This window comes from Ctenopharyngodon idella, chromosome 16 (assembly GCF_019924925.1).
Source record: "Ctenopharyngodon idella isolate HZGC_01 chromosome 16, HZGC01, whole genome shotgun sequence".
In the NCBI taxonomy this organism is placed as follows: domain Eukaryota; kingdom Metazoa; phylum Chordata; class Actinopteri; order Cypriniformes; family Xenocyprididae; genus Ctenopharyngodon; species Ctenopharyngodon idella.
The window spans coordinates 10,990,644-11,013,920 of NC_067235.1; the positions used below are offsets into that span (position 1 = coordinate 10,990,644).

Genomic DNA, 23,277 nt, shown 5'->3' on the forward strand with positions numbered 1-23,277 from the left:
CAGTCACTTTTAACACACCTCACACCACAGGAAAATCTGATAAGATAATCTGTAGAACCATCAAGATAATCAGGACATTACCTGGGATTGTCAAAAGGAGAGAAATCGGCCCAAAATCAGCCCGATTATCTTGTGGTGTGTTCAAAATTGCTTTAAGCTGCCTGTTATGACAAGCCTGGCCTGCACTAGATTGCTCAATTTTATCAACTAGCTGTTGCAGCTCTAGTTGTAATTCTTTACAACTATTGACATTGAGCTGGACTTTAACCATTAAAGGTTCACTTTCGGTTTAAGGAATTTGATGACATACTAACTGTCAATGCATCACATAAATGCAAAATGTTCTCATGCAATGTTATAATGCACTAGGATTGTAATGTTAACATCATGAAGTGGAAGTCTGTTTATGTTCTGCCTTCCTCTGTGGTTCTGATTACCAAAGAATGTTTATAATCTAGATCCAAAGTCTCATGGGAACCATTGACTCAGCACCAGCCACTGTTCCTGCCATAACTGAGAGAAGCATGTCTGAAACAGCACTGCTTTTCACACCGCAACACTTCTCTATGGAGTGCATTACACTGATGATTTTTGTGTATTCTCGTTGCGCAAATTGTTGCACACTTCATGCGGTTTGTCTTTCATCGTTAGACACAGCTTCCTGTCTACACTGAAGCTTTTCTTCTACAACACTCGCTCATTATGACTGCGGGATTAGACTGTGGTTTTGTGAGGGTCTCTTTCACTGCAGCTCTGACAGATGACCTATTGAAATCACTATAGAACTGTCTGCCTGTTGCCAGGGCAACACTAGCTCGCTTCTGCTTTTCATGCGCTCACGTGACCGGCTGTTGACGTCACCGGGGGAGGGACGCTGCCAGAGTTTGGTCCACTCTTGACTGCATAGGGCTTCGAAGAATCTTGAGGACTTGTTGAATTCACACGGTTAGTCTTAGTCTTGGTGGTCTCTTTTCACTGTCTGTTTCCACTATCATCATCGTCATCAGGTATAAATATCCGGGTTATGGACTGTTGAAGGCAGTGGATTGCAGGGGATAAATAGAAATAGTAAAAGAGGTAAGTCATACTCCCTTATTTTTCTTTTGTAGCAAGTAGTGAGATGTTATGCAAGATGTCAGTGTGATTATTCGTGCACAGCTGTTGCATGCTGGCTCACTCCTTCACACGCTAACAGCGCATTGGGAGTCTATGAATAGGAGAAAGGATGTAGTTTAGTGTACACTTTCTGTCATTCACTCGATAAACTCCCCTACACACAGAGATCATCTCCTCCAATGTTTCCCTATCCTGTCCATCTCTTCATGTTATGGGTTTGTTTGTGGACAGGTTGAATGAATTGGAGGGAGATAGTCCACTCAACCAGCTCTAAATTTCGTCATATTGTCATAGCAAAAACAGCTACATTACAGAGCCTCAAGGGAAAGGAGGAGAGATGAGGAAGCTGGCATAATGTTTCCAAATTCTTCCTCTACTCTTCCCCAACTTTTCATTTTCACCTTCCCCCACACTTTCACTGCTCGCTTAACTCGTGCATGTGGGTGAGCGTGTGTGTAAAGAATGCTCTCTCTGAGGAGACGCACTTGCACTGAATACCAGAATAGCCCCATCCCCCCCTGTCGCATTGAACGTGGGTGGAGGGTGATCTATGGCAGGAAGAAAACATTTATTGCTAATTGCTTGAGTTTTTTTGTAGGCTCAATGGTTGGCTTTATTCAAAAATAATTGTGTTATCACTTTAAACCCAAGAAAAGAGCTTTCTAAAGTGTATTTTGCGCTTTCATTAAAGTAAGATTCCTTGGTAACACTTTTGTATGGGAAACGATTCTCACGTTAACTAGTTGCTTGTTAGCTTGCATATTGGCTGTTTATTAATACTTATAAAGCACATATTAATGCCTTGTTCTGCATGACCATATTCCACATCCCTAAATACCTAAACTTAAACGCTACAACTACCTTGCTAACTATTAATAAGCAGTAAATTAAGAGTTTGAGGCAAAAGTCATAGTTAATGATGAATGTGTTCCCCATACCAAAGTGTTACAGATTCCTTCTATTTCCAATGGAAGGATCATCATATGCATCTCTTGCTAATTTACCAAGAGCTAATTTGACCTATCTGAGGTGCAGACTCGAAGCGACTCAATGCTCTGCTTGACTCCTGCTGCGAGACATATTGGTTATTAGATGTTATCGGGTCCCTGTAGTGATGTGGCAGTATTTCCTATACACACACTCGTGCACACACAGCCTACTGGTAGTTCAGAAACACATGGCACCAAAGACAAACACACTTCTGCGTTGGAGGCCTGCTGGCAGTAGGCATGAGAGACACTGCTGGCAGCTTGTTCATCACGGCCCACGTGTGTGGGAGGAGATTTTCCTCGCTGCAACCACTGCTATTGTGTGTTATCAGCCCTGTCTGTTATTACAGCGTTTGTCTGTGTGTGTATGCGCAGTGTGTAGGTGGTGTGTGTGTGTTGTGTGTATCTATTAAATGGCTTAAATACACAGAGTGCCAAATGAACATGATTTTTTTCCATTATCAAGCCTCTAAGTGCTGTTTTAATAGCATTCTCCCTGTCAGTATCAGTCTGATGAGCACTTAATGCCATAACGTATGCATCTCAAACCTACGCTACTAGTGTTTACTGAAGCACTCTTTCATTTTCAAGATCAAAACTAAGTAAAATAAATTTTGCTATTTTAGGAGACTCTGAAATAACTTGAATTTTTCTGTTGCAAGTGCTCAAAAGTGTTAAGGCCTGTTCACACCAAGACGAATGTTTGACACAAAACTAATTATCGCATGCAATCTGTATTCTTCTTTTCTATCTCCTTTCACACAAAAAAGCTGGTAAATTCCCATAATCTTACAAGATTGATTTTCCAATAAATACACAAATGTGCTGTTCGCACAAGAAGCAGCATTCCGTCTTTATCCACCTCCACCTTCATCCACCTGGATGAGAAGCACTTTAGTTTCACTATCTGTCCAACATTTTGTTTTTACTTCTGATTAATAGATGTAAGAGGATGATCACACTGAACATTTTTTTTTTTTTTTTGCTTTTTTAAAAACTTGAGATTCATAATACTACATTTACTATAGTACGCAAAAAATATTTATAAAAAATATCCTATTCACAAGGGGTGTAACGATACCCTCATGTCACGATTCGATACATATCACGATACAATATTATTGCGATTACTTCAAGACATATGGTAAAAGGATACCAAAAAATGTGCTGTTGATTAAAATGCTAAACTTGGTATTACATTGAATAGGCTTGGACTGCCTGGTAACCCAATGCACAGGACAATGGTGACACCAGAATAAAAATATTCATGATTCTGAAGCTGAAAATACAGAATTATTTTAGAGTAATATGTTTGCACTCTGTCATTGACTAGATACATTTAAAATAATGTAAGGCACTTTTTATTGGTAACATAAGACATTTGTTATTATCAGGACCCACAATATTCCCCCATTTCATTATTATACATTATATTCAACATTATATGTAGTGTAGTACTGACACTAAAACTAAAATTGTAAAATTGATTTCTTTTTTTTTTTTTTTTTTTCCTCACACAGTAATTTTCATTTTGGGTGAACTATACACAATGCATATTGTCACTATCCACAATATATATTGTTGCATTTTTGTATTGCAGTATATTGACATGATATATTGTTACGCCCCTACTGTTCACACATGATCTCTCAACGGAAATGAGGTAATTTGCCAGTAAAGACTGTGAAAGGAGCTAATGTCACTTTGTCTGTTTGTGAGCACCACCAAGTTGAACTTTTATGTAATAACAATGGCTCCAGGCATAAAATATGCAAATCTTATTGGTTGGTCAGTGTTATTTGCAGTGCAATGGAAGAATCTGTAACAGCATGCAAATGTCTGTGTTGGTCTGAAGAGATGAATTAACAACTGTTTGTTTAAATTATCACACCAAATTTTTGCACTGAACATTTGCCTTGCTGTGAACAGGCCTTTACTTTGTGTTTAGCAGGTGCTTTTCATCCAAAGTGACTTGCATTTAGAGATCTGCACTAGGCTGCAATAACCTGAACCTGGCCTAAAAATGACACGTCACATTTTAAAACTTTAAATCACTTACTCTTTTTATTAACTTGACTGACTGCTGATTCTTACAACTCCTTTTCAAATAGTCTATAGTCTAAAGATTACAATTTGTATATTATTAGGAATATTAATATATATATTTTTTTTTTATAACCCAGTCCATTGAAAACTGAACAGATCATAACATGATACTCGACAGTTTGTCAAATCCTGTAAACCTTGGGTTGGGTGCCAAACCACTACTTTCTGTACACTAATTGTAGGGTTGATAAAACAGCTTATCTAGTAAGAAAAAAAGAGAAAAAAAAACATATTGCTCTGACAGGCTCTGTCACTACTACTCACTGTGTTTTAATTAGAGTTGGGTATCCATTTTAGAACCGGTTCCAAATTTCCAAGATTCGATAAAACACGTGCATTTCGATTCTGCTTTACAATTCCTGTGTTCACATTTTAATGTGATTGTAAACCATTTTAGTGCAAGAAGACGTGAAAGGAACTCACACACTGTTTTGCGTGCCTCGCACAGTCGCACACATCTGAAGCGTGGCTTGGCCACAGAGAGCCACTGTTCCCGTACATGTTCCCGGCCTGTGTCCGTTCTCGAACCGTTCTGTGCATTTCCACTGCAGAAAAGGTAGTTCCGGGCTGGAATTGACTTCTCTTTCATGTTTCCTTGTGCTTGAATGGACCAATATGCACAAAATTACGTCAATATATCCTTGTAAACACAGTCGGATTTGTCATAAGTGAACATAAACAGAGGTGTATGCAAAACAGTATTTTGGGTCTGTGCATTCGGTCTTAAAGGGTTAGTTCACCCAAAAATGGAAATTCTGTCATTAATTACTCACCCTCATGTCGTTCCAAAACCGTAAGACCTTCGTTCATCTTCGGAACGTAAATTATGATATTTTTGATGAAATCTGAGAGCTCTCTGACTTGTCCATAGACAGCAGTTTAACCACCACTTTCAAGTTCCAGAAAGGTTCTAAAGACATTGTTAAAATAGTCCACGTGACTGCAGTGGTTCAACCTTAATTTATGAAGCGACGAGAATACTTTTTGTGATGACTTTATTCAACAATGTTTTGTCTTCGGTGTCATTCTTTTACACTGTTTACGTTCAGCGCTTCCAGGTTATATGTCAGAACGGCGGCTTATTATTGGCTGACGCTGTTCACGTGATGTTATTCGGCTACAACGGAAGGTTTTTCAAAAAGACACAGAATAAATGTGACCCTGGACCACAAAACCACTTGCACGGGTAGATTTGTAGCAATAGCCAACAATACACTATGGGTCAAAATTATCGATTTTTCTTTTATGCCAAAAATCATTAGGATATTAAGTAAAGATCATGTTCCATGAAGATATTTTGTCAATTTCCTACCATAAATGTATCAAAAATGTATTTTTGTGAGTGGATATGCATTGCTAAGGACTTCATTTGGACAACTTTAAAGGCGGTTTTCTCAATATTTAGAATTTTTTTTCACCCTCAGATTCCAGATTTTCAAATAGTTGTATCTCGGCCATACATCAATGGAAAGCTTATTTATTCAGCTTTCAGATGATGTATAATTCTCAATTTCAAAAAAATGACTCTTATGACTGATGTTGTGGTCCAGAGTCACAAATATGTTTGATAATCTAAATGTTTGACACTTTGTTTACCCCCATTAGAATTGATAAAATTCAAACGATACCCAACCCTAGTTTTAATGATGGGTCACTTCTGCAAAGCTTTTGCCTTGAGTGATATTGTTATTATGCAACGCTCACTATGCAGAAGATGCAACCTATTTAAACTTAGGGGGAAGTTCTTATAAGTTCAGACTGTTCACAGGCTCTGTAAGGACATGGTTACAAGCTTGTTGTTCATTCTTAAAATGTAAAATGGAGAGAAATGGCCTCAGGCAGCACTGGCACTGAATAAATCTGACTATAAGAATCATCTGAAATGTTACCAGTACAGAGAGTGTGCCCACGCAAGAGAGCAGAAAAAAAAAAGAGATTTCCTTCTGTACTCTTTCGTGTGAATTTGAAACCTAAGAAAGTTCCTCTTACCTCTGTGCTATAGGTGTTACTTAGATAAAAGAGCAATGAGAAATGGAGAAGTTAGAAGAACTTTAGGCTAATAAATCTATATTATGCCATAAATAGTAAACAGGTTTAAAAACTCCATGTTTCTTGTTCAGTCACAAGAAGCCAAAAACTGGATATCACTGTCAGTCACCACAATTTCAGCAGTGACGCACACAGAACTAGAGATGGGTGATAAAAACATAACAATAGTTATCACAATATAATTTTCTTCAATGCAATTAAGGCAAAAGTTCCATAAATGTTCAATCTAATGTTTACAACTTAAAATAAATAAAGATTAGACATTTATTGTGATAATTATTGATATTGACTGACTTTTTTGGGCCATATCGCCCAGCCCTACATGTAACTATCATTTTTAAATGCAGTTGTCACTCTTGTAATTTTGAAATGTGTACGTGACTGTTCTTCCTCTTTGCAGCTTGAAAAATAAAACTTTTATTCAAATTGTGAAAGAATATAAGGAAAGCAACTAAAGATCGTTCACTTTATAATCACTGAAGCTGTCGATCACTTCATTTCAACACAAGTCCTGCAATGGCCTGAGACTGAATGGCCATAGCTATCATGAGGCTTTGAAATTATAACTTTTTTACTCACCGGCCAATTTGGCTACTAAATTTAAGTTACCGGCCATTCAGGCACTATATATATATTTGGCTATATATGGCAATGGCTTTTTTTAATGCTTTATTATCAACAAATAGCATGTAAATTAAAGTTAAAAAATGTAAATTACAGTGGCATGACACAGCCAAGTATGGTAAACCATACTCGGAATTTGTCCTCTGCATTTAACCCATCTAAGTTAGTGCACACACATTAGAAGTAGTGAGTAATGAACACACACACCGCAAACCTACAAGGGTAACTTCCATATTACATCAGAAGAACATCACATGCTTCACAATACAGTAGAAATTACAAAAAAGAGAGAAAAGAGAAAGATAGAAAACAACGGGGAGGGTACATAATATCTATTATACTATAATATTTTGTTGTTTTAGATAAACAGATAAATACAATACAAAGAACATCAAACACCACGCGGAATAAACCACGCGGTCATGCAAGTATCGCCACATTATGTTTTTTTTTTAATCTTCGCCATTTGTTCAATGCAAATAAGCGTACCGTTATGTTTTGTAGTGATGCGTATGTTTAACCAAGCCAGAAATGCGCAGATTTTGTGCAAATTCACTGTATTTAATATATCATATATCAGTTGAGTATTTGTGCTAAATTTGCACCGATTTGGCTTACACGAACTTCCCCAGCAGAGTAAGTAAACATAAGTAACCCGCCAAATTGGCTAGTGGTTTGACAGCATTACCTGCCACAGTTGGTTCTTACCCGTATTTGGCGGGTTGGCGGGTGTTAATTTCAAACCCTGGCTATCATGCACTCACAAGATATGTCTGTGATTGGCTACAATGCTCAACATCTTTTGCGAATCTGTAATCTCAGTAACTGTAATCTCAGTCACAGTAAATTTTCAGATTATTTGTGCAGCCCTTCTGTGACGTATATAAAAGTAGGTATGTAGAAGATCAGTTAAAAAAAAAAAAAAACTTAAGTGAGAGCTTATCACAAGTGGGTCTTATCACAAGTAATACCTTCCCTTAAAGTCTGTGCAAAGCAATATTAAAATGTGTTCTAAATTTGTCACACCACAGAAAAATGTTAACCACCCAGCCAAAATGAAATTGAATGATCTGCCAAGTAAATGAAATTAGTTATCAAAATCTTGAAAAAATAAATAAGCAAACAATAAGCATTCTCTGCTCTCAAACACTGAGGCGTGTCCGCTGTCGGCGCTGAAACCACACCTACTCACGAGAAAGATGCCATCTCTCTCAACTTACTTGTCCGAGTCAAACATACTGATGTATAAAAACAAAAGAATCATGTTAGAGGGTTGCAAAATTTAGTAGAGTTACTTACTAATTATATAAGCACACAAGGCAACTTGCACTCATTGGTGGGGATGTACTGCCAACTGTGGACCAGATGTCGTGCCGCGATATGGGAGGATGAAGGCCGGGATGGGAGATTAGGGCTGCACGATTATGACAAAAATCATAATTGTCTATTATTCCCATGAAATTGTAATTGCGATTATTAATTACGATTATCACAATTTACATTGAATGATGTATTGAATAGCTTTATACCATTGTTTGAAGCAACCGCATGCCATATTTTTGTATAAAAATAAAAAATAAAAAACTATCTGAAAATACAATTTATTGTTTTTCTATAGCATTAAACCTCAAATGTCAACTATATATTGGTTTGGTTTCTTCTTTAAATAATAATAAAAAAAAAAACAGGGGCTTTCGCCACCAGTGTGGTTCCCCGAGAACTAATGTTCCCCTAGGCCTGAAGTGATGTAAACTGCGCTTGTTGATGTTACTTTTATTTTGACGGCACAGCAGACTTTTATTTTGACGCCGCTGAGAACAGTTCAGACAGATCCTGAGCACACAGTGCTCGCATTCTCCATCTTCATTAGTTTACGATCTGTTTAACAGTCCTGTCTAATACGTTATTAGATAGAACTGTTATTCAAAGAAAGTAGACAGTATATGAAACAGTATTAGCTTTTGCCGTGCCCGTGTGGTTGGTTGATGCCCAATGTCGCTAGCTTAGCAGAAATACACAATCATGTTTTGCTTGGTCTGCTCAAAGTCGCGCTGGATTTTCTCCTTAGCGTATGGTTCCGAGGTCCATCTATCATTTTTCCATCTGTTTTTCAGGTTTGTAGAGTTAGTTCGTGGAGTGTGTGTATGTGTGTGTGTGTGTGTGTGTGTATATATATATATATATATATATATATATATATATATATATATATATATATATATATATATATATAGAGAGAGAGATATATATATATCTCTCTCTATATATATATATATCTCTCTATATATATATATATATATATATATATATATATATATATATATATATATATATATATATATATAGAGAGAGATATATATATATATAGAGAGAGATATATATATATATCTCTCTCTCTCTATATATATATATATATATATATATATATATATATATATAATATAAATAGGCTGTGTACACAGCTTTTAAAAAATGGCGGGTGCTAGTGTTTCACGTGCGTTTGACATATCAGCGTACGCCTACGTCACTGGTAGCTCCTTTTATGCTGGGTTAGACCTTTTACATTCTAAAGTAAAAAAAATAAAATTAGACCAAGTAATCATATAGTTTAATAGAAAAACATAGTTAGTAAAATGTAGGCTGTATTAACAAACAGTAATGACAGTAACTCACGATTGAGCAGGCGAGCCACTGATACTAATACGCTGTAGTTATCATAGTGTTAGGGGCGTGGCCATGCTTGGTGGCTCCAGTGCGTCAAGCCACCGTTTTAGCCCCGCCCAAAATATCATGAACACAAAATTGGTGAAAAACTGTTTAACGGTCCAACTTCACAATTCAGTACTACATAGTTTACGGTCTTTGTAATGTGTTTCAGCAAATCATTTGTAACATTTATAATGTATTTAGAAACAATTCTCAGAATTGACTTTACACAGACTTCAACAAAAGTTTCTAGAATGAGTTTTTGCACTTGGGATTAGAATGATCTTCAGGTTGTGTATTAGGGCTGCACAATATATTGAAATATCGCAAATGTTCATATCGCGATATGCATATCACAACGGCTTACGTTATCTGAATGATTTTGATAGGCTACTTCAAAAAGTTGCAAAAAGTCAAAGTTTTTGGTTGACTCAGAGCAGAGAATAGACTGGGCATGTGACTGTTACTTAAGTGTGACTTGCTTGACGTTAAAGGATTGGTTCACTTCAGAATTAAAATTTCCTGATAATTCGTGTCTTTTTTCAGTCGAAAAGAAATTAAGGTTTTTGAGGGAAACACAGGATTTTTCTCCATATAGTGGACTTAACTGGGGTACAATGGGTTGAAGTTCCAAATTGTAGTTTCAGTGCAGCTTCAAAGCGCTCTACACGATCCCAGCCGAGGAATAAGGGTCTTATCTAGCGAAACGATCAGTCATTTTCTAAAAAAAATAAAAATGATTTACTTTTTAACCACAAATGCTCATCTTGCACTAGCTCTGCGATGTGCCATGTATTACAAAATTATGTTGGAAAGGTCAGGCGTGACGTAGGGAGAAGTCACATCAGACCACATTTTTCAAATGTGGTCTCAGTCTTTCTCTTTCTGAAAAACCAAAAAAAACAAGAAACTGACCTTGATCAATTATATAAATACTCATGGAGGGAAATGCAGCCAGGCTCCTAGTTTAGACTGGTGCCATGGATAATGAGGGCAAGGCCTGCTGCTGGACAGAACTGTGACTGAATGCCAGAGTCCTTGTTATGCTAAATAAATAATGCTAAAACACTGCTGTTCACTTTAAGAAGTTTTAGTGATGCTTTCTTTTCCCAGAAAGAATGTGAAACTTGTATGTATATATTGGTTATATAATTTTCAGTTTTTAAATATATTTAAATATAATTTTAATTGATTTTACACACTTTATCGTATCGGATCGTATCGTTTTTAATATTGCATTTTCTTCAATATCGTACAGCCCTATTCTGTATATTTCTGTCTCTGCTTGTCTTTGAGTAGATATGATGAACTTTGTTAGTATGTCTGCTGTTTCCATTTCAATTCCCTTTCAGTTGCTGAAAGTGTCTCAGGACCAAAAAAAAAAAAATGCATTGTGAAAGAGGTTTGGATTTGCTCTCAGTTTGAAATGAATAGGAGTCATTTTTTTGCCCTGTTTATGTCCAGCTCATTCTCTGCAGGGCTCCTCATGTCAGAAAATATCCTCCACCATGCTGAGAGCTGGACACAGCTGTTCTTGTTTTGTTACGCTCATGAGTGTTGCACACTGCTTTTTCCCCCCATTTGTACATTTCTGGAATGATGCTGTAGTTTATATAAATGTAATTTATAGCTTTAAGTCTGTCACTAGATATGCATTTTTTTTTTTTTTTTGTATTCAGAGACAGAGTGGCTTAAACTAGAGAGAACTGAAATGATTAAATTGTACCTTTATTATCACCATATTTCTGGTACTTCTCACATCAAATGCATTGCCATTGCTAAAAATACGGTTCTCAGAAAACTTGGAAATGGATACTGTAGCGTTCCTTCTTAGTTTGCTCTATTTATGAAGTGTTAGTTGGAAGTGTTAATAGTCATTCTGTTTGTTTCCTTGGCTCTCCTCTCTCTGTGGGAAACTTTTTTTCCTGTGCTATTGTTTATTTGCTGGCACGCCAACATGAAATGTCTGGTATTATTATATTAATCATTCTTCAGGCCGGTTTCTTGGTTTCAGATCCCTTTTTTTCAAACGTGGTCTCAGTCTTTCTTTTCTGAACTCCAAAAAAATGCAAAACTGACCTTGATCAATTATATAAATACTCGAGGAGGGAAATGCAGCCAGGCTCCTAGTTTAGACTGGTGCCATGGATAATGAGGGCAAGGCCTGCACTGCTGGACAGAACTGTGACTGAAAGGGAGAGTCCTTGTTACACTTTTCATCCACAGAACTAGATGGTTCTGCTCAAGAACTAGATCTTGAGGTTATACCTGTATGTTGTCTTACAGGTTGTCCAGGTATGATCTTGTCGACACTGCTAATAAAGAGAAAGATAATTTAGCCTAATGATTAGGACTGCTAAAACCTTTATTGCAGTATCATTCATATTGCATTTAGGATTCCATCAAGTCATTTCACGTATTGATTTTCATTGTTCATTCATTTTATGCTGTTCAATCTGAATATCCGTAAACTCTACGAGACATAGTACTGGATAAAAGTGTAATAAACCATGCACAAGAGATTGAAACTGTTGAACTATGTTCCTCTACTGTCTATTTCTCTGTGCAGTGATGGTGGATGAATGTGAGCACAATGAATGATTTGAAAAGCTACAAGAGTTGATGACTACACCAGTAAGTTTGTCATCACAACAGATCATCATTGTTGCCCTGGGTTATGTCACCCAGACAATTCAGGAGAAAAACAAAATATCAGAGACAGGACATAGTTGCACTCATGGCAGAATAGGTCAGGATATTCTGTGGAACAAGTAATTGTTTCCTTTCAGGAGAGGATGGTTTCCTCTTTAACCTCTAGAGCATTTCAGTTTCCTTGTGATCACAGAAATCAGGCAGCACTGTTTTTAGGCTTAAAGTTCTGTTCATATAAGCAGTTAAAACGTTTGGAATAATTACTAATGACTGCTAAGAGCTAGTAATTTGATAATTCCCTATAGTTCGAAGTCCCCACAATCATGAAAATTCTGGATATATCAAGGAATTTTAAGATTAAGATTTTCAGGCTTGGAAATGTTGTGTTTTCTAGTTATGCTTAGTCTGAAGTATATATTTGGTAATCGCTATAAAATATTTATCCAGTAATCAAGAACAACTGGAAAAGTTGTGGATTCACTGGACAAAATGTGCGGGATCATTACATCATGGCAAGAGGCTGAAAGCAGCAACAGTGTGGACATCAAAGATAAACCTCTGTTCATCAAGAGCTTAATTAGATGAATTTCTCTGTCATTAGCAAATTACCACCCAGATCGAGGGCCTTCTTTTTTTGAAGATCTGCTTTCAACCTGCCGATATGAATGTTTGTGGCAATTATACAACATTTTATGAAGGGAAAACAGGATTTTGTTTCCACCAGTGCCCTGCAGTGTTATTTTGGTATAATTTATGTATTATATTTAGTATAATTTATATTTATATATTGTTATAGTATTTTTATTCATATTTTGAATTGGCTTTTACTTTAAGTTGTTCATGTGCTTTTATCATTTTTATTATTTTTTTTATTATTGTTTTTTAAATATTCCTTTTTATCTTTATTTTTTTTAGATATAGTAATTGTAGTACTTCAACTTATTACAGTACTTCAACATTTCTGATGTAAAGGCTTAGTTCACCCAAAAATGAAAGTTATCCCATGATTTACTCGCCCTCAAGCCATCCTAGGTGTGTATGATCTTCTTTCAGACAAACACAATCAGAGAGATTTTTAGAAATATCCTTGCTCCTCCAAGCTTTATAATGGTTGTGAATGGGGGGCCACATTTTAAAGCCAAAAAAATGCATCTATCCATCATAAAAATAATCCATATGGCTCCAGGGGGTTAATAAAGGCCTTCTGAAGCAAAGTGATGGGTTTTTGTAAGAAAAATATCCATATTTAAAACTTTATTAACTATAATAACTAGCTTCTGGCGGACAGTCGAAGGCATCAGTTTGCGGCGGAAGAGTAAACTGTGACCCAACGTAAGGACGAACATGGAAGCTCAGAGGATAGAGCAAAAAACAAAACACCGGTCACAAATTAGAAGTCTAAAACAATAAATTTTTAAAGAGAAATGTCGGAGGATTTTGATATAAGAGAAGAGGAGCTTGAGTTTGTTGCCTAGCCCTATTGTTTGAACCGCGAGAGGTGTCCTAAGCTTACGATACTCCTACATCCTGTGTCATACATCGCTTCACGGGTTACTCTTGTAGCGCAAGTCGACTTGGGCAGTATGCGTACGGTCGTCTATTGGAAGCTAAATATTTGAATTTATAAAGTTTTAAATGTGGATATTTTTCTTATAAAAATGCATCTTCCCTTCAAAATGCCTTTATTAACCCCCTGTAGCCGTATGGATTATTTTTTATAATGGATCTGATGGGGGGCAAACCCCTCACCCACCCCGCCCTTCACTACCATTATTACTTGGAAGAGCCAGGATATTTTTAAATTTATCTCCGATTGTGTTCGTCTGAAAGAAGATAGTCATATACACCTAGGATGGCTTGATGGTGAGTAAATCATGGGATCATTTTCATTTTTGGATGAACTATCCCTCTAATATTTATTTTATTTCAGCTTTATTTCAATTACAAAAAACAATTTTTAAATAGTTTTAGTTAACAGTGAAACACTGGTGTCCTGCTAGTTATGTTTGCCTTTTCTTGTCTAATTAACCTCACCAAATCCTAACACATTCTTATCAGCTAAGATCCAGATAAGATGTGGTTCTGCTCTGCTGTAGAAGTGATAGGTTGAGGTGTGACTAAGATAAAGCAACGAGCTGCTTGAATTTTTAATTTTTTTCCCCAAACATGCTCCTAGCTAATGATTTAAGGATTACGTTTGCTTGCACTGGATCACAAACAAACCAAACTATGGGTAGGAACGGTCAGAAATTCAATAGTTTCCTTGTGCAACACTTTCACTGTACCAGTAGTCTCTTCTCTCCAAACGGCTAAAATCCCAATTTTATAAGGAAATCCATTAGAAGCAGCAGTGTTCCTTCTAGAGATGCAAACATCTGTAGTCTCATTGATTTATTGTTTTCTCTCAGCTAACCAATGCTGCATGGAGTGTCTGTTTCCATAGCAACATGGCAAGAGGTCACAGAGTTTCATTATTGTACATGATGACAGCGTTGCTAACTGCGTTGTAATTAAGCCCCAGTCTGTCCTCTTTGTTTAAATTTGATGTTCAGTTTAATCAGGAGGATTAATGCTGGATGCTAATAAATGCCTGTCAGCCATGACACCTCTTAGCTGAAAACTATTTCCTAGCACATTACATATTAAATATAAGATGTGAATGTAGCTCATAGCGGTGTGACCTCAGCATCTGCTTTCCTTATCAGTTTGCAGTTAAAAATGGTTTAAACACGTATAGCACTATAAATATTCATTTGGAGACAAACAATCGACCGTTTCAGTCTTCAACTCAAGGGCTTCTTGTTTGGACTCCATGTTCTGAGCTCTCTCATGTGACTGTTGTTCTGTGGTTACCGCTAATGGCTTCTATCATTAGACTGAATGGACAGGTTCCTGGGCAGACATGCAGTGATTCAATAGGGAGTTTGGTTCCTGTATGCTTTTATATGTAGTTAAAGAACAATTTGGTTGTCCTGATTCTATCCTCCTCTGGTTCCAGTCTTTCTATTTGCTTTTATTCTTGTTCTTTGTTCAATGTTGAAATGGCGTGAAGTACAAATATTATTAGTCAAACCAAAAAAAAGGTGTGTCTGGGTTTTGCCTTAAGGGGTTAATGATGTATTGTACAAAGCATCATATGTTCCATGACACAAACGTCAGTACCAAACCTTCATTTCTAGTTTAAAGTTGGCATGAAATCAAAATTGACAACTCTTATTTTTTTTATGGAATATTTTAGTATTTATTATCAATAATTTATCCGTGCACTTCATTATTTATTTTTTTTAAATTCATGTGCCCTCGTAATCTTTAATCAAAAACATTAACCTGCCTTCCCCCCTCAAAACGACTCATCATCTCTTCCTGTCACATGTTATAGCGCGAGGGCGGAGCTATCTGGAACTGACAGCAGATCCAGTGACGTAAGGGGAAAATGCTGTTGCTGGGGCTGATGCCAGTCATTGGGGTGTGTACAGTACTCTCAAACATTGAAAGGAACCTGAGGACACGCACAGTCAGTCAGGCTGTGTGTCCACAGGAGCAGAGCAACCGACCAGAGTGTTTTTAGATTCATTCCTATGGAAGTTGAGCGTTACGCGTAACTTACGCGTAAGCGTGAGGCTCAACCTCCATAGGAATTAACCGAAAACGCTCGCTCCACGCCAACGGACACACACTGTCAGTCAGTCAGTCTCTCTCTCGCACGCTCTCTCGCTGTTTAGTGCCGTTGACAGTCCTCATCATCCTCAATAAATAAAGTTCTTACAGTAATGTGAGTCCGGTGGAGATAAATCCCCCACAACTGACTACAAACGGGCATTCAGATATGTCTCCATTTTGTTAGCAATGCCCAACTTCCAACGATCCAATCAATTCCTGAAGGACGAAATCAAGTCCCGCCCTCTCATTTCAGATGCTGTTTCACTCGGATAGACGTCACAGTAGAGAAGAAAAGACAATCTTCAGCTTCATGCGACTTTGAGTTACTGAATACTGTGAAATTCATACAATATTCATATATTTATTTATTCATATATTATATAAAAAAATATAAGAGCAGTAAAACTGCCATTTGTCATCTCTACAGTTTTTACTACCATTCAAAAGTTTGGGGTCGGCAAGATTTTTTAAAATATTTTTTATTTTTTGATTTATTTATTTTTTTCACTTTTTTTAATAGAAATACAGTAAAAACAGTAATATTGTGAAATTATTACAAAATTAATTTAAAATAACTGTTTTCTGATGTATTTTAAAATAAAATTTATGTCAAAGCTGAGTTTTCAGCATCATTCTCTCATCAATAGTCTTCAGTGTCACATGATCCTTCAGAAATCATTCTAATGTGCAGATTTGCTGCTCAAGAAACGTTTCTTACTTATCACAATTGAAAATGGTTGTGCGGTTTAATATTTTTGTGGAAACGGTGGTACCTTTTTTTTTTTTTTTTTTTTTTTTTTTTTTCTCAGGGTTCTTTGTATAAAAAGTTCAAAAGAACAACATTTATTTGAGACAGTAATTTTATTCTTAATTTTATGTACTGTCAATATCCTTGCTGAATAAAAGTATTAATTTGTCTTCTGTATTATGTATTAGTTTATGTATTTGAAAGGTTTGAAGGCAGCATGTTTCAGTCCCAAGTGTTTGAAACCTTGACAGAATTTTAAAGATATCTGGCTGATTGTTGGTATTTTTAAATCATTGTCATCAGCAGATACATTTTCCCATTTAGTCAGTTAGTTTCACAAGCCTGACTTTTGACAGTTTCAAGAACTGTCTACTTGGATGTGAAGGAACTGTACTACTGCATGCAAAATAGTCAACCAATATTTGTTGTTACATGTCATTGTTTCATGCCAGCCTATTACTTGGTAACACAAAGTTTCATTAGAATGGCATTTGTCAGAGCCACAGCAGATATGTAAAATACTTTTTTTTCCCTCTCTCTCACTAGTTTCCTTTCACTACTTTGTCTTATGTTGAAAAGGTGAATAGCATGTCTACATTTAGTCCTGGTTTGCTTAGCATTCAGTCATTTTTAATAACGAATCTAAAGGAAAGGAACAAAGATACGGTCACAACCTGATTGGACAGCTTTTATAACATATATTTTGTAACAGAATTTACCGAACATCCAAAACAATGCTGTGTGCTGGGTTAAATGCGCTCATTGTATGTGTGTACATATAGTGGTATTTTTTTTTTTTTTTTTTTACCAGCTTAAGAGCTCCTGAGAGCTTAGAAAATGTGTAAATGAATCAAAACAGTGCCAGGAATTCCTCTGTTACACACACAAACAAAGATCTGCTGCAAGGAGATGGCCATTCCGACGCCTTTACGCCTGTAACCCAAATCCTTTTAAATTCAGACTTGGAATAGCTATGATTTATGTTCAGAATAGTTTTTCAAAAAATCTATTTGTCTGAAATTGGCATAGAGAATCTAAAGAAACTGATGGATGTAGACATGTGCCGATATTCGGTAATACGATATATCACGATAATGAATATGCACAATATTGTTAACGTGGGCACTTCAAAATACCGTGAATAATTATTTATTATGAATTATTCAAATTTTTAGAATACATTTTAAGAATACTTTACCCATCAACCGTATAAAATGCACTACACCGCTGTATGCTGCGTCGAAGGGACACGCGCACTCAGATGTAAACAAGCCCAACGTGCATGAGAAGCAGATGGTGGAACGAGTGAAGGAGACTTAATAAAGAATTAATAAAGCTTAATCAGACACGAGGCACTGGATTCAAGAAAAATTATAATGATTATAAAGTTCAGAAAACCTCAGTGCTCAGTCTTGCATTCATACAGGAGGCTGTCTGGCAATGTGATGGCAATTTTTTCCACAATGAATGTGGCTCTTTTTAGACTGCACCTGTTCCATGATGAAATTGCTACGACATTTGCCTGATTATTATTTGGTCTGTTTTTGTGAGCTTTAGGGGATTTTGTTTTGTGTTTTCATTTTCAGTTTCAAGTTTTATGAAGCGAATGAAAGGTTTTTCCCTACATTACACCAAACTGTTAAGACAGGATGTAGTGTACTTGTGTGGGTCATTCAGAAAAGCAGTTTTAGATCTACAAGTGTTCTTACGTTTAAAGAGCTACACTCCAGTTCTAATGAAACAGAGTGCCATCTCCTCTTCTGCCCTAACCTTCACCCCTCAGTTCTAGTGAACGATTCATTCGGCTCATTTAAAAGTATTTACATTTTACACTGTGTATTGTTTTGTGTGTGTGTGTGCATGTGTCTGCCTAGAACATTAGTAAGACAGTTGTCTGATTAGTACGAAGATCCATGACCCAACTGAGAAACAGGAGTCACTTCCTGAATATAGACGCATCAGAAGTCACGTAACAGCTGATGCTCTCCAGACCTTCCGGCATGAATGGAGGCTCTACAGCTGGGGACTGTGAATGACCTGTTTCATGGACACATTTTTCATTTTTGTTTTGCCATTTTTATTGATTGCTAGACTTTTATGTCTAGATATGTTTTGTCCTTTTTTAGATTTATCAGAATGTTTTTGTTGGTTTTGTTTTGGCATGTCTTTATTTATGTTCTGGCTCCTTTGTCTGATACTAAATCCTGAAATGTGTAGTTAACTATTGCAACTTTTATAAAGGAGAAACCTGAAGTACTTTGAGATATGGAGGTAGAAGTATTATATATTATTATAATTTGTCTCCCAAATGACCAGATCTCAAAATCAAGCCTTTAGAAGCAGTTTGAGTACAGAGGAAAGTGTCCTAGTGTTTATGATTGTTTTTTTTTTCTTAACAGAATTTTTGTGGATATTATCATTCTGCAGAAAGGAAATATCTCTAGGGATCTATGTTTGCATGATAAAAGGTGTCTTGTCTTGTCTTGTAAAATCGACTCATATTCCTAGGAGTATATGTAATATGTTTTCTGGTATCGTTATGGAGCCCCACAACACAATCTTTAGATGATGGTGTAGCTGCTATGCAAAATGGATTACTGAGCAGAGAAATTTGTGTATGTCTTTATAGTTTTGCTTTGTGTATCTTCTGTTGTTAAATGTAATTGGTCTGTATGGGTTAGGGTGAAAAGTTTTCATTGTCAAAAGTTACTGCAGTGTTTAACGAATGTGCATTCAAACGCGATTTCAAATACCCTGATGCCCGCAAATAATATACAACATAATTACCCAACTGTATAATTGCGAAGGAATGCAAAAGCATTGAAATATGTTTTGTTTTGTTTTTTCTCCCATCTCAAATTTTTTGTCATCACCGTGTGTGTGTGTGTCGTCCATTGTCAAACATTGCAATTTCAGAATCAATCCCACATATGTCTGTCACTTCTGAAACTTTGCAGTGTACTTGGCAGCATGAAAAATAACACTTTTATTCAAGTTATGAATGGGTTATATATAGAAAACGAGTGAAGAGAGTGCACCCTTTATAATAAATGAAGCTGAAATCACTTCAGTTCAGCCTCAGCATAAGCTCACTGACTAAGTAAAATCTCCCATTATAATCAAAAAATCTGTCTATACTGCACAATGAATCTCTTATTTACATCGTGTTTATAGTTTGATTATAATAAAATTATTTGCAAGCGTGCGGAGCTCACGCTGAACAAACTGCCGTATTTAGCGGATTCTGACTAACTTAAACGGATCTGATTGGCCATTGCATTCACACAAACATCAAGCATGTTTTGATTGAAGAGAAGTTTATGTTGTAGCCAGTGTTGCCTACATTATGCTACAGTATCTTACATTAAGGCGTGCTCCAGCGCCTTGATTTCTGTTGGTAATCGTTATATTATATTGCTACTCGTTGTCATAGTTAACCTTATTAACTTGCATGACTGGACACACTTGACAGTCACTAATGTTACAGGAAATCACAAGCTCTCATTGAAAAGTGCCATTTTATGGCTTTATTTCATCTGTTGTTTTATTTGTTTTCTTAGCTGATGTCTAGAAGTGTTCAGTTTCAGAGCTGGTTGGCTGGCACTAGAGTGTAACAACATTCAAAGATGGTCTCTGATTAGCCAAGTCTTTCATCTTATCAAGATGTATTTGATTGGCGAGGGCAAGTCTCTTCATGGAATAAATATGCAATCAGATCCATTGTATGTATCTCCAGACTGAAAACCACATAGATGTAGCTCAGAAATCACAATCTTAAAAATAAAGGTTAATTATTGACATTGATGGTTCCATGCAGAACCTTTACTGCCCATGGGACCTTTCCATTGCAAAAAAGGTTCTTTAGATATTTGAAATGACTAGGGGGAAAAAATGTTGTTTTTTGGCATCGCTGTGAAAACTGCATTTTAGAAAAAACAATCGGTTCACTCTGAGCAGAATCAGTATTTAAACATTTCTGTTTATGCGTTCCTTCTGTAACATTACCATTCAGAAAACGGTCGTTGGCAATACAGCCTGTGCAAAACAATATAAAACTTTTATATTACAAGATTTTGGCCAAATGTATTAAACGAAAGGAAAAACTGAGCAGCTACACAGCTACAATAAACTTTGAATCCTGTAAGTTGATTATGTTTGACCATACATAAAGCCACAATAATAATTTAAATAATTAAAAAAAAAAATATATATATATATATTTTTTTTTTTTTTTTTTTTTTTTTTTCATCTCTTGAATGGTAGCTTTTCTACACTAACCTGCAATTTTCACTGGTTTCAAAACACACCAAGCTGGATATTACCTGCCATTCATTTTCACTTAAATGTAGTGCTTTAACAGTTGGTGACATTTTCTGAAAAACTCCTGAGATCCAAAAGCTAATGCCAGTGCATTGCTATTGCAACTTAGCTATGATGAGTTGACAGCTGAGCATGGGCATTTCACTCACGTTGGATGCGTCAGCATCACATTTTTTTTGCATAGGCCGTACTATTTGAATTTACAATTGGTTGACTGCCAAATTGAAATATTGAAAAGAACCATAAAATAATATTATTAACTGGTTAATGGTCAGAACGATTAAACTTAATTTCATTTTTGTTTGTTCCTGTTAATTTTATTAGTTTCCGTTTTTGTTTTCGTTCCTTGAACTGGTTTAGAGCCCTAATCTAGGGTACTCTTATGAACTAAATTGAAATGTGGATGATGGCACTTTGTCAAAATAGGGCTGTTATTGTATTCTTGACTGTGCCACAAATAAATTTGGATGATGGACATTTTACATAAAGGATCATAGCAGAATAGGGTACCACAATATGTAGAGATGAATGTATAGAGCTTTCCATCTATACTCATTTTCTCTCTTCCCTTTCTTTCGCCAGCGCTGTCTCGTGAAACGAAAACATGGGGAAGCAGAACAGCAAGCTCCGCCCTGAGGTGATGCAGGACCTGCTGGAGAGCACGGACTTTACGGAGCATGAGATCCAGGAATGGTACAAAGGCTTTCTACGGGACTGTCCCAGTGGCAACCTCTCCATGGAGGAATTTAAGAAAATCTACGGAAACTTCTTTCCTTATGGAGACGCCTCAAAGTTTGCAGAGCACGTGTTCCGTACTTTTGATGCGAACGGCGATGGCACGATAGACTTTCGGGAGTTCATAATTGCACTGAGTGTCACGTCACGAGGGAAGCTGGAACAAAAGCTCAAGTGGGCGTTTAGCATGTATGATTTGGATGGAAACGGATACATCAGCAAGTCAGAGATGCTTGAGATTGTGCAGGTATGTCAGGTTACCTAGAGCTTTTAAGATTTGAATTTAATGTTGGCACTCTTTAAATGCTTTTATCATCATCGCCATGATTGCTGAAGTCTTAAATAGAATCAGATATCGCTTAAGGAGACACAAAAGAGATCCCAACCGAGTCGTGCTATGCCCAATTTTCACATCGCATATGTTGTTATTTCTCACTTGCAGAATGTAGTGCGTTAGCAGCAAGGATAGCCGTGGTGTTAGACTGTCAGGAAGCTCCATACTGTAAAGAAAGCCCAAGTCTTATTTCTGTCTCTGATAAACAGGCTTTCATCAAATTGCACTCCTTCACATGGTTATGTTTGCTGTCATTGCAGTTGGCATGATTTATCTTTGCTTTCTTGCTGCAAATTGTAATTGTAAGCAACAAGTTATGGCTCAGATCTTGAGGCCCTGGTGAAACCAAACCAAGTTTGAAGACTTTTAACTTATAGATTACATTGTACCAGGATATTTTTCTGTAACTAGAAAAAAAAAAAAAAAAAAAATGTTACACCCACAAATGCTATTAAAATAACATTAAAGGGTTAGTTCACCCAAAAATGAAAACTTCTATGATTTACTCACCCTAAAGCCATCCTAGGTGTATATGACCATCTTCTTTCAGATGAACACAGTCGGAGATGTATTAAAAAAAAAAGATCCTGGCTCCTCCAAGCTTTATAATGGTTGTGAATGGGACCCAATATTTTGAAGCCCAAAAAAGTGCATCCATCCATCATAAAAGTAATCCACACTGCTCCGGGGGTTAATAAAGGCCTTCTGAAGTGAAGCGATGGGTTTTTGTAAGAAAAAAATCCATATTTAAAACTTTATTAACTATAATAACTAGCTTCCGGCAGACAGCCGTACACATTGATTTGCGGCGGAAGAGTAACCCCTGACACATGACGTATTGACGAATGCGGAAGCGCAGAGGATTGAGCAAATCACCAGTCACAAATTAGAAGTCTAAAACAAGAATTTTTAAAGAGAAATGTCGATAAAAATTTCGGTTTATTTGTTTAAACCGCAAGAAGCGTGCGTCTAAGCTTACGATACTCCTACATCCTGTGTCATACATCACTTCACGGGTTACTCATTTGGCAAAAGTCAACTTGCGCTGTATGCGCAATTAACCCCCCGAAGCCGTGTGGATTACTTTTATGATGGATGGATGCACTTTTTTGGGCTTCAAAATATTGGGTTCCAGTGGAAGTGCCAGGATATTTTTTTTAATAAATCTCTGATTGTGTTCGTCTGAAAGAAGATGGTCATATACACCTTGGATGGCTTGAGAGTAAATCATGGGATAA

At 36.6% G+C, this 23,277-nt stretch overlaps 1 protein-coding gene across 4 annotated transcripts in view; it reads left to right on the forward strand.

Annotated features, from left to right (window-relative positions):
• Positions 1–23,277, forward strand: part of ncalda (neurocalcin delta a) — a 57,083-nt gene that overhangs the window by 26,548 nt on the left and 7,258 nt on the right. For 2 of the 4 annotated variants that reach the window (XM_051865278.1, XM_051865281.1), the window contains one exon: positions 21,553–21,952. In XM_051865278.1, the coding sequence (XP_051721238.1) occupies positions 21,575–21,952 (378 nt within the window). In that variant the 5' untranslated portion in view covers positions 21,553–21,574. Of the gene's footprint in view, positions 1–850; positions 1,078–12,159; positions 12,225–21,552; positions 21,953–23,277 lie in introns of those variants that run through there. The other 2 variants (XM_051865280.1, XM_051865279.1) reach the window with 2 other exon arrangements.